The sequence below is a fragment of the Nanorana parkeri genome, unplaced genomic scaffold, assembly GCF_000935625.1.
Source record: "Nanorana parkeri isolate BGI_ZX_2015 unplaced genomic scaffold, ASM93562v1 scaffold102, whole genome shotgun sequence".
In the NCBI taxonomy this organism is placed as follows: Eukaryota; Metazoa; Chordata; class Amphibia; order Anura; family Dicroglossidae; genus Nanorana; species Nanorana parkeri.
The window spans coordinates 6,094-18,644 of NW_017306370.1; the positions used below are offsets into that span (position 1 = coordinate 6,094).

General features: G+C 41.6%; 1 protein-coding gene across 1 annotated transcript in view; it reads right to left on the minus strand.

Annotated features, from left to right (window-relative positions):
• The window catches only part of CNTN5 (contactin 5), a gene marked incomplete at its 3' end in the record, with an annotated part of 543,955 nt that overhangs the window by 5,684 nt on the left and 525,720 nt on the right, over positions 1-12,551 (minus strand). The window contains exons 20-21 of the mRNA XM_018552938.1: positions 3,925-4,111; positions 275-387 (exon numbers count right to left, since the gene is read on the minus strand). Of these exons, the coding sequence (XP_018408440.1) occupies positions 275-387; positions 3,925-4,111 (300 nt within the window). The remainder of the gene's footprint in view (positions 1-274; positions 388-3,924; positions 4,112-12,551) is intronic.

Here is a 12,551-nt window from a genome sequence, read left to right on the forward strand (position 1 = left end):
CGATTTGGATATGGGTTTAACATGAAACATGGTCAGAAAAGTAAACTTAGCCTTTAAAAAATGTTTTAAAAATAAAAGAATGAAGCCACCACATCTAAGTACTAGAAAGCTGCAATATATTAACATATCATTCTTTAATTCACACTAGATAGGTATTTGCTTGTTTGATAAATTCACCTCTGTGGGCTTCATTACCTTCTCTCCTACACCAAAGTCCTTGAGAATACAAAGAGAACATAAAGAAGTGTTCAGTAGAAGAGAACGGTGCTCTAACCTTGTATCCCATGACATCTGACTCATTGGCTAATGATCTGACTGCTTCCCAGCCCAAGGACACATGGGAGCCGTTCCGTATCCACTTCACAATGCTCGGAGCCTGACTGGGAGCTAGATGGAAATAAAAAAAATAAGTATTTTACATACAAATGAAATGTAAATACATATTCCAATTCATGGCCAGAGAATTGCTCTCTATCTACTAGCCCTGCCAGCACAGCTGGAAGCTGATAAACCATCGCTTGCTCCAGCGGTGCCATATTAATAGTTACTCTACTTGGCTGAACTTATACTTAGAGTATAAACCGGAATCCTTTTATCTCTGGTGTGTGTCACCAATGCTTAGCCCTGTTTTGTAGGAATAAAATATCAATATGTTCTGAAGACAGCATTTGCAGTCACAATTTTACAGTTCAGTACATGGGCTTCAAGTTAACACTATGATTCATAAAACCGGCTATTTGTGTTGAAGCAACTGATATCATATTGTCTCAGAAAAAAAAGAAACCTGATGGGTAATAAAAAAGGTTTCTGTGCAAATCGGTGCCTAAAACTGGTCTTTCTGTCTAGCTGGCCATGCATTGTGCGTTTTTTTCCCCTCAGCTCCTTGGAAATGAGAAAAAAAAAATACTTGATTCCCCCATCCATGCTAAACAGCCTGGGGATGGGGGAATACCATCTGCTGTGCTATTGTATTTTGTCAGAGTACCCATACAGTGGATGGTCTCACTGTTCGGGCGAGAATTTTTGGACTGGCTCTTTAGACAAAAGGGAACTGAAAAAAATCAACTTTTATGTGTGCCGATAATGTGGAAGTGCCCTAATCCACCATAAATAGCTAAACAAGTTTATAGCGACATGGTTTTCCTGAATCAGATTAACCTTATCCCAAGATCCCCCAGGTGACCAGAAGATCTGTATATTATGAGAACGATGAATGAGTAGAGTGGAATCTGACAATGTCTCCTTCTACCCATAACTCATTCACCACTTGTATCTACTAACTAGAGCATTATCTACTAGTTACTACAGCACCCCAAAAAAAAACCCCACAAGGGATACATTGGTACGGTGTGCGGTGGGATATCTAAATAAATCTCCTATCCAAATTCCCATTTCACCGCCACCCTGCCCTTCCTTCTGGACCCCTTATCTTTCTTTTTCTAGCCTAGCCTCCCGGTCCATATCTTATCCTTTCCTTGTCCTTCTTGCTCCCACCATCCCCTATTTTGTAGCCTGCCCTTTTTTTCTTATGCTATTCACCAACCCATGTTCTGATACAGCATATACTGGAAAAAAAGAGAGCTGTTGGGAAGAGTATGCATGCATCCAATAAGAAATAGTTTTCCAAAGAAATATTTCTGATGGGGAACATTCCCGATGCCGCTGTAACCTGCTGCACAATGTAGATTTGTGATGTATATACGTCTTTACAATGTATCTATGCATGTACCTCTGCACCCAAACTAATTAAAAAATCGACCTTTGTCGAAATGAAGGGTGCCGACAGGGCAACATACTGCTCAAATTCTGGAGGCAGGAATTGCCCAAAATTCAGGCAGCTTATGGTCAGGAAATCGATGGATGAGTTACCTGCCCCATTCCCCAGATGGATTCAGAGTAATGTAAAAATATATAAATCCAGTAAAAAAAGAGTTGGGGCCTGTTCACATCACTGCACTATAAAGTGTACATGCACTTTTCTTAAAAGCGCATAAAGCATTTTTGGGCATTTTTAATGTGTTGTGTTAAAATGTAACGTGATTTTGCCCTCTAACACAGTGATGTGAAGAGCTTCATCGATTATAATAGTAACTAGCTTTCATGTGTTTTCAGACTGTGCTTGATTAGCTTCTTCCCCAGCCATGGAAGGTGGGAGTTTGACAGCTCTGAACCCAGAAGTGCTCAGAGCTTATCGCTTCCAGGTTCACCCTACCCAGGTGAGATCAGAAATCAGATGTTCATTGATCTCCAATCACTTTCATCCTAACACCGACTATGAAGGTACCTGGCACCCAGGAGATGAGCCCGAGACACAGGGTGAGGGGGCAGTAAAGACACCCACATTGCTTTTACAAGAGAGAAAAGGTAAACAAACTCCTGGCTGCCGTAGCAGCCAGATGTCTGTTTACACATTGGGGCTTCCTCCAACATAATCCTGAGGTCTGTGGCAGCAAGAGAGTTCAAGTGTTAATACTAGGAACTTCTGTGCTAAAGTTCCACTGAACTAAGGAATCGAGTACAAAGATCTCAAATCCTTAATCAAGTAGAGATTAAGGTGTTTATTTATTTTCCTTTTGAATAGAGTGGAGAATAATTAGAACCCCTGTTGAGTTTTTAATGCAATCCAGGGCTTTATTTTCCATCACTTATTGTCCTGGTAGCAACATGTGTTACATGTTCCCATTCAGACAGCAAAAGCTAAAAAAACATATTTAAAAAATGCTCCTTGAAGTTTACACTGCTTTTTCTTGGGTTAGGGTTTTAAGGGTTAACTTAGAGGCTGTGAAGGGTGAGGGGTCTTGTGGTTTGTCCATTGTATGTTAATTAAGTGAATGAGAGAAACACAATCTATTTGTGAAAAAGACAAACACAAAAAATCCTAAAGCACTTTTAACCTACTCTTGGCTTGATATAAGATACAATGTCCATTGGAAAAAATATATATATGTATGTAACAATCCCATTGGGATCGTTACATATACATATACTGTATATTTTTATATCAAGTCAAGAGTAGGTTAGAAGTGCTTTAGGATTTTTAGATGTTTGTTTAAATGTAGTTATATTTTTCTCTTTTTATATTTTGGGATTAAATATTGTTTTGATATAAATTAATACGTTATTTAGACTGTTTTACTTTATGGTGGGATCTCCCTATGAGGAGATCAAAAAAAGTTTTTTTTGTTTTACAAACACAATCCTCACATTTTAGTCCTGAGCCTTTCTATTAGGAAAAATCACTGTGAAGGTGCTGAGAAAAACCTGGAATCGGCCATCTTGCCTGCTTTAACAAAACATTTAAAAGGTAAGAAAATATTTTCCAATTTTTTTTCTTTATGCTGTGTAAATAGGATCACATAACAAACATATAGAGGGGTTTTCTAAAATTTTACTGTAAAAGTGGAAATACACTTTACGTTCCCTCGGCTGGGGAGATTCACCCTCTCTGTTTGTCCCAAAGACCATTGTCAATGAGACAGAAAGTTCTGGGAAATCCAAAATGTTACAGCTGTCATCAGAACTGGAAAACAAAAGGAAATCTTCTGACGAGAAGATTCGTTCTGGTGATGAAATTCCGCTCATTTTGAAACAGTTCCTCCCTCTTTCTGTTCTGCCTTAGGACAGGAAGTGAAGGGAAATTTCCCCAACGGGACACAGGCAGCATAAAATTAACTTTTAGGAGTTTTAACTCTTCACTGCTCTATCCAAAGCAATAAAGAGAAGCTTTAACTATAAGTACTTTAACAGAAGAAGCAATGGCAGCCCCATATTACTCTTTGGTAAGGTTGACGTTAAATTATATCCAGTCAGGCAGTCCTTGTGAACACAATTATATACTATATGTATATGATTGAAGCCAGGTACTATCAGTACACAGAGAAACAGACATAGAGAGTGATGGAATGGAAACAACAGGGCACTTACGAGATTTCTTGGTGCTTCCACGTACGGCCGCGCTAGGAGGTCCATAACCGGCTTTGTTGAACGCTCTAACAGTGATGTGATATAATGTATTTCCTTCCAGCTCTGGCAGGATGATAGAAGACTCATTTCCAGCTGTTTTCACTTTTTCTGCAGCTTCTTCCTGCTCCATATCATTCCAGTAACTAACCTGCCAACATTGACCACACACAAGATTAATTTTGGCAGCCGTGAAGTTTTCACTTTATTTCTTTATTGGCTGTTTGAAGGCTTCCGGCCTCCCCGCGGTGAGAGGCTCCTGTCAAAAAACTGAATGGGTTATTTCAAACATCAGGGATTTTTCGGATGAGTTTAACGCCTGAGTGTTATCAGCCAACCTGCCCAGCTGTCTGGGGTCAGGATGTCGTTGACTTATTCAAAGTTTCACTGATATTCTGAGCATCAGGCATAGCGTTACATGGCTTGACCGCTTAAACAAAACATTGGAACAAACAATTACAAAGGCTCAAAGGAATATAGAAGAAAGTTGTTGATGACCTCAAGATTTTAATACAAACTTGTCATGCAACACAGGTCTAGTTGGATTCATATGGTTTATAGTGAGATGGGCTGAGACGAACCAAACTGTAACTTCATTTTTCTGACCTACTATTAATGTATTAACATGGACATATCACTAAGCTCTATGTAAACCCTAACAATAGACTGCTCTTATTTGCTTCCCTTTGGTCTGATAAAGACTAATTCCACCTTTTGGACCACTTTAAAGTTACATCCATATTAACGGTGTAAAACATTTTCCCATCTTCAAACCACTTACCTGAATTTCTGGATTTTTTGAGTGAAAAGACCCTGCAGTTGGACTTATAGATCTCAACAGAGCACATATAGTCAATTGGTAACTTCCTCCAACCCCATAACCAAAGGGCTGGCTGACTAGTTTGCCGGAGCATGTCCATTGCACCCATGATCTACTGATTGCAGTTTTCTGACTCCAACACATCCAATAATTATGCTTTTCTGACTCCAATACAAACAATAATTAAAAAATGTAAAAAAATATTATTCAATGTGGGTGCATTAATAATTTTTTATTCCCAAAAAGTGGAAATAGCCTTTAAATATTTTATTGAAAACAATTTGTTTTATCTGTTCGCTAAGCAGAAAAAAAAAGATCCTGCCAGAAATCCAGTGTGCTGGTAACTTCCTGTGCAATCTTCTTTTCTTGCTATCCGATAATATTGTTCCCAATTCTCTTTGAATTAAAGAACACCTCCCCCAGTGGCGGAACTACCGCCATAGCGACCCATGCGGGCGCTATGGGGCCCGCAACAGAGGGGGGCCCGGTCAGGAGCAGAGCTCACAATCGTCCCGGCCGGGCCCCTACCAGGGGCGGACTGAGCATACGGGCATTGCCTGAGGGCCAAAGATGGGGCCCGCCAGCGACCCCCGAGCCCTTTTCAGCCCGCATGGAAGGGGATGCGGGTTTGTTAAAACGGCGACGGCAGTGTCGCCTGCCTCCCGGCCGGGCCCACCGTTCTCTGCTGTTGCCGCTTTAACAGAGCGGGATCTCCTACAGTGCTGCGGCCGAAAAGAGCTCTGATGTGGGGGTGTGTCAGGGCGGATGGAGGGACGTAGGCACGAGAGCCTCATGCTGGGGGGGCCCCACTGAGATCCGGCTCAGGCCCCCCCCTGGAGGAGTTCTACTGGAACCTGGTGATCGGGAGCCCTGATGCTAGTAAGTGAATTTAATGACTTTTTTTCTTTAAGCTGTAAATAGGAAGATTTTTAACCTTTTAGTCTCTATTTACATACAGCGTTTGCGTTTCCGTGCGGTTTTTCATGTGCGAACCCGCACGGGACGCAAATGCTATATGTGAACTGCACGGATTCCGCTCGTTTGCGACCATTATATAGCTGCAAACGTGCGGAATCTGATGGATTATTGCGCTTGCAGTATTTTGGGGGTTGCGTGGGTTAAAGCTCCATTCACACTGGTTTTTTTTGGTGGGGGGTATGTTGTAGGTGGGGGGGGGGCTACTTTGTGGGAGGCCCTTACAAAATTTTGCTATGGGGCCCTGTGATATGTAGTTACGCCCCTGCCTCCCCCCTATGTTTGTTAGAAGAGGTCTTCTATAGTCTTACTCTTAATACATTCACAACACTGATCATCTACGGATACAGTGCAGAGAGTGAACATTGTCACCCTAAGACAGGAAGTTTGTTAGTGGCCGGGTGACCAGATAAAAAAAACTGAGAAAGGAAAATTAATGCAGCCATCACATATGAGGACTGGTAAGGTACAATATACTGTATATTACATTTTTGTTGTTGTGCTTTGTGGCAGTGTAAGCCCATGCCACAGTGTAGTATGGCGACTTTGGCACCCAGGACTCTCAGCCAAAGGGGCTGAGAGGGTCCAGAATGTAAACACTGTTTTAAGGAAGAGCCTGGCTTTTCAGGTCTTTCAAGGTTTTCCTAAATGTAGCTGGGATCTGGAGCTCTGGAGATCTCTTAGAGCTCTGGGTGGAATGAGATCTCCAGTCCTGGGGCCAGGTGTTACCAATGACCAGCTTGGGCTGATCAAGTGGCTAAGAGCAGCCTTATTAGAAGCCAGCCCAGTGCCCAGAGGGAGAGAGTGGGAGTTGAGTGTGCATGCGTGCAGGAGGCACATGGACTCAGGTGCGTGCTGGACGCACGAGGAACAGCCGGTGGAGGCTGGGAGAGGTCAGGATGGACGGTGACCCTAGGACCTGTGGTACACACTGCTGAGAGAGCAGATTGAGGGCTCACGAGGGGTGAGCAGTGAGAGTTTCCTGGAGCTGTGGAAAGCTACAGAGCGAAGCTAAAAGACTGTACTGTATGTTGCTGCTAGAAACTATCTTGAGTAACAGAGGAGGTCTACCTTGCAGATGAAATTAGATATTTGCTGTTTGCCCTTAATAAAACTGCATTTTACTTGCACCTCCTGTCTACAGTGGAGTGTCCTTGTTACAGCTTAGATACACGTTAAAATACACACAGGATTAAATAAGATACAAGCATAATCAAATGATTAATATGATGAGTAGGTACCTGTTCCCTGCCATAAGTACAATGTTTCTGAGCTTCTGTATCTGACCAAAAGCTTGAAAGTAAATTGTCATGAAGTAAATGTGGAGGCTGCCATTGTTTCTCTAGCTGTCTGACAGTTATGCTGACAGTCTTGCAATTACCAGTATAAGAAGAACCTCAGCAACAACAGCCTATAAGTGTATTTCATGGCAGGCTTTCTTTAATTTTTTTAGAGCCAACAAAGGAAACTGATCACCCTGCCTGCCAGTGGTATATCCAAGGCATGGCACATATGGCACATGCCCTGGGTGCCATTTGTAGGGAGGGTCACTACTCCGAAGGTCAGCGAAAGTTTGCCGACCCATAGAGACAGCTGACTTTTTTTGCTCTGGCAGGTGTACCACTGAGCTACTGGCAACCAGTGATGTCACTGGTTGCCAAGAGATGGGAGGAACACTATAGAGCATTTTATAGTAGACACAAATCCACTGCCTTTAGAGGATTTACACCTAAAGTGTATATGAAACCAAAACCTTTTATGTTTCTTTTGGATAGAGTGGGGAAGGACTAGAACCCTTGCCTGTTTTTGCGGCTATGCAGAGCTCCTATAGAGAGATTTCTCCTAACATCCTGTCAACGGTTTCACCAGACAGGAAAGGAGGGTAAAAGTTTATCAGGGATTCAGACAGCAACACAAAGCTACCAGGGGTTCCAGCCTGCCCTTTTTCTACTTTTATTTTGTCTGTGTTGCTGTTGGAAAGGTCCCTTCAGTTCCTGTCTATCGAAACAGTTGTCAGCCAGACAGAAAGTTAAGGGAAATATCTGGCTAGCAGTAAATTTGGGGATGGGGGGTTGTTTGGGCTAAACATTCACTTTATTGTTAGCCAAGTTTTTTCTATACTAATTTCTTCATAATATTTTCTCTTAGTGTGAAGTGTACATATTTTTTTTATTTTCCATTTAAACCACATTGCAATTAAAAGTACAAATAGTTTCCAATGCATTTTATTTGAATACCTTTTTTTTTGCCCATAAAGATCAAATTTAATTATAATGATTTGATTATAGCACACACTACAACCCATTGAACATGTTCTAGTCTGTGCAATGTAGAATTCCAAATCTGCAAGGTAACACTTCAGTGCTACTATGTTACCATTATATTGCATTGCCTTCCCACTTTTACTGCACTTTTCTTCTATTGTAACAGGGCCACTTCCTCTCTTAAAAACTTGTACATTTAACTACCATAAAAAACAAAATCTGCCCGTTATCAGCTTCCTGTAATATCCTGGCAGCATACAAGAGAAGAAGAGGAAATGCCCTCAGCCAATCAGGTTCCATTGCACTGCAAAGTGCTTCAATTTCCAATCCAGAAGGTGCACATACGAGGATGTAGCAAATTACCACATTGTTGTATGCTCTTCACTGGCAATTAGCGGGCCGGGGTAGATCCTGAATGGTATGCTGATCTTTATTGACAATTAGCAGCCTGGGGTAGACTGGTGACCAAGCTGAACTGCACAAATGCAGTGAAGAAAAGTAAGGTCAACAAGATAGTTGGGCTCCGTTGGGTTGTCTGCGCGTATTCAGCACTTTAATGTGCACTGTTCAGACGGCCTGCAAAATAGTTCAAGTGTGATTTTTTTTTACGGATTCCCCATGTCCGCAACTATAGTAATAGCCGCAAAAGAGCGGAATCCGTGCAGATGAAAGATTTTAGTGTTTGTATGCCACGCAGTCTTCTGCATGGAAAACCACGTGGGAAACGCAAATGCTATATGTGAATGGAGCCTTGTACTGCCTGGCAGGGATGCCTTGGTCCCAGGACTTGCCAACCAGAATAACAAATCTTTTGGCAGCTTAGACAGTTCACATACAGCTGTTTGTTAAGCTTTAACTAGTCCTCCTGACACAATGATCTGCAAGGTGCAGCTTCATAACAAGCCCTTCACCCTTCTCACTATCCAAATAGAGAAAGAGCGACGTCAATGTGATGGATAAAATCTGACAGAACACCTAAGGATAAATTGTAGCGGGTTGATGTTTTACTGAAAGCATAAGCAAAGCAGCCATGGAAGGAGACGATTCTCTTTCAGCTATTCAGACTAGGACAGGTGTCTGTCACATTCAGTTTAGAAAGAGGTCTGACAATGTCAAAATGACCTTTGTTGGAAAAACTAGGATAAATAGGTTGATGGATGTTCCTTGAATGCTCCATAAAATTCCCGAGTGCAGTTCTATTTAGTACAGCAGATCCTGTGAATAAGGTCATTTTTTAATGGCTCTCCAGTGTTATTTAACCACTTTAGCTCTTGCTCCTGTACACCCCTTATGAACCAGAGCCATGCTATGGGCCTGCTTATCCAATGATAACTGACATTACTTAAAGTGACACTAAACTCAGGAGCTAAATCTAAAAAATGCATTTAAGTACCCTAAATATTAACAAAAATGTATCTTATTTGTGTATCACTCAGCTGTAGATCCTCAAATAATCTCTGAATTGGTGCTGACACTGTGCTTCTTTCTGGAGGGTGGCTACTTTTGTTTCCCATGGTCCCTGTGTGTGTAGTAGTAGTAGCCACAGCTCCAAGCTCACTCCAATAATTTGCTACAATCTCAATACAAATGAGTAAAATAAAAGTGAGATTGTAAAACATCACAGGAGTGAGTTTGGTGTGGTGACTGCTTTACAACACACACAGGGACCATGGGGAACAAAAGTAGCCACCCTCCAGAAGGAAGGACAGTGAGCTCCTGATGGCATTGATGTCTGGGAGTAGAGGTGTCATAATACTATTCAAAACATTTTGTCAGATCTATTTAAAAAAGAGGTTATACAGGTAATAAGAGGTGCTTGGAATTAGGCAGGCACACTAGTAATCAGTGACGTGCCGTGCTTTTTGTGCTGGGTGAGGCATCCCCCCTCCCGCGGAAGCCCCACCCCAGCTCTGTAACCAAGCTGTGTGGGGAGGAGGAAGGGAGGAGACAGGGAGGAGCCTCCCTGTCCATCACTTCCTCGTCACTGGTGAGGCATCGAGATCGATGGCCTCAGTGGGTTTCTTTTTTTTTATTGGACAGCTTGGACCAATGGTGCTTTGCCATTGGTCCAAGCCATTCACATAGCTCACATCTCTAACACAGAGTACAGGCTGTGACAGCTCTTGCCTCACTAGTTAGGTTACACAAGCAGTGGGGAAGCCCGCTGCTGTGTAACCTAACTACCTGTCAAAAGCTGGATTCAGCACTGCCTGTAATTAACAGGCAGCGCTCCGTCCATGACAGGTTACACAGCGGGGAGGCTTTCCCTGCTGTGTAACCTGTTACAAGCCAATCTGAATGAGGACAAATATGTCAGCTTTAGACTTTAAGCTGACACCTTTTTTCTTCATAATCCTAGATGAGGCTCTGCCTCCCCTGACTGCACGTCCCTGCTAGTCATGGGTATGACACAGTGGACATGGCGTATGGAGGCATAATACAATAAAAGGACATTAAAGGACATTTACTGTACATATAAAATCACCTAGCAGATAGAACAGTGGTCAGAAGTGCGCACTATCTTTCAGGCAGGAAACTTTACACCTTTTTCTAGGTTACTGACATATCACTGTTGGTTACTAAGTGACCTGATTAGGACACGGCACAGCAGTACTGTGGAGTGTGCCCTGTGGCAATTTCTGTGACGCCAAATGTTGGTTGACATTAGCAGATAGAGGACAATCCCAGAGTTTAAAATGATGCCTGTCATAACTGGTCATTTACACATGGATAATTTGTCTAGAAGGCAAGCCAGAAGACTAAAATACAAAAAAGAATATGCACAACATAAATCAAAACCCAGTTAAATGGGTAAAACTGTCACTCTTTGTCATTTATACAAGATAAAAAGTTATTAAAGTATATTTTCTACGGGAAGAACTTTAAGAGAACAGTGAATATATTTACAGTGGGTAATAATGTTATCTGTTGATATTTGTTACTAATATTGCAACATTAAGGTGACACTAAACTCAGGAGTTAAAGTCCCTTAACTATTAAGAAAAATGTATCTTATTTGTGTGTCACTCAGCTGTAGATCCTCAAATCATCTCTGAATTGTTGCTGACACTTTCCTTCCTTTTGTTCCTCATGGTTCCTGTGTGTGTTGTAAAGTAGTCACTGCTCCAAGCTCACTCCTGTAAAGGACTACAATCTCACATTTAGTTAACACATTTATATTGAGATTAGTTATTTAATTTTTCAGGATTTGGGTGCAAAAGTTAATTTGTTTTATTATTCGGATTCGAACGAATCTGAATTTTCCATTAATTTTGGGTGAGTTAAACGATAATTACAAACAAATGTTAATTGTAGCAAAGTGACATAAAATGTTTTATTTTTTAACTTTTGGGAGCCCACAGAAACAAAAAAAACAACATGCGGTTCCCCCCATGTTTACATTCTATTGGGGGACCGAGAGCTGTCACAGAATGTAAACAAATGGGTGGAACAATTCCGTGTTGTTATGACTCGCTACGCCCCTTTGTTTACATTCGGGAGCAGAGCTGTCATTTTGCGGCTGTGTTCATTGTAATTGGACGTGGTGGAGGGCATGATGAATTGTATTCTTTCGGCAAGTTGGCGGCCATCATCCATCATGATTGACATGGATCTACATCACTGGACAACATGATTGATGTTTGGATTACATTGATGGACATTTTTTTTTAAATAAAAGACTTATCAAAAACTGTTTTGTGTTTTTTTTTCTTCAAATAAATGACTTTTTTTTTTTTTTTTTTTTACGGTGTGTTTTGTTTATCTATTATTATTTTACTGTATTTGGTGAATGAGTAGGGGTAACAACTACCACTTATTCATTCACACAAGCTGGTGGGCAGCAACTGGGTGCTTCCTTTATGAAAGGGGGGGCCCAGATTCCTCTAAGCCCCGTCCCTGCAGACCCCCACAATCATCAGGCCAGGGTTGTGGGGAAGAGGCCCTTGTTCTCCCCATGTTAAGGGTATGTGACCTGGTATAGTGCAAGGAGAGGGGCGCACGTTTGTCCCCCTCTTTTCCTGCCCTGCCAGGCTGCTGCTCAGATTACGAGTCTGGTAAGGGTTTTTAGGGGGGACCCCACGCTCATACCAGACTAAAGGGTCTGGTATGAATTGGGGAGGGGACTCCACACTGTTTTTTGTTTTTATTTTAACTTTTACCAACACAAGGTAATTCCAAATGACATTAAGAAAAAATTTCTGATGCATACAAATTTCGTTATCGGAAAATTCGGATACGTTCGGATTCGTTATTTCTTTCATTGGGAAATTAGGATCCATCTGAATATACCGATATCCGTCTGAATTTCAATTTGGAACGTAAGGAATCACACATGTCTATAAGGTTTTCTTAAATGCATTTTTATGATTTAACTCCTGAGTTAAGTGCCACATTAAAGGCAGAAAGGATTGCAGTGATATTCACATTTCTGCATTCTGTCACAATCATACTATTGGGTTTATTCATTCGAATTCTTGCCCACAAATGTTAAACTCTGAACAATTTCCTTTTGTCCTCTTGATTTACAAATA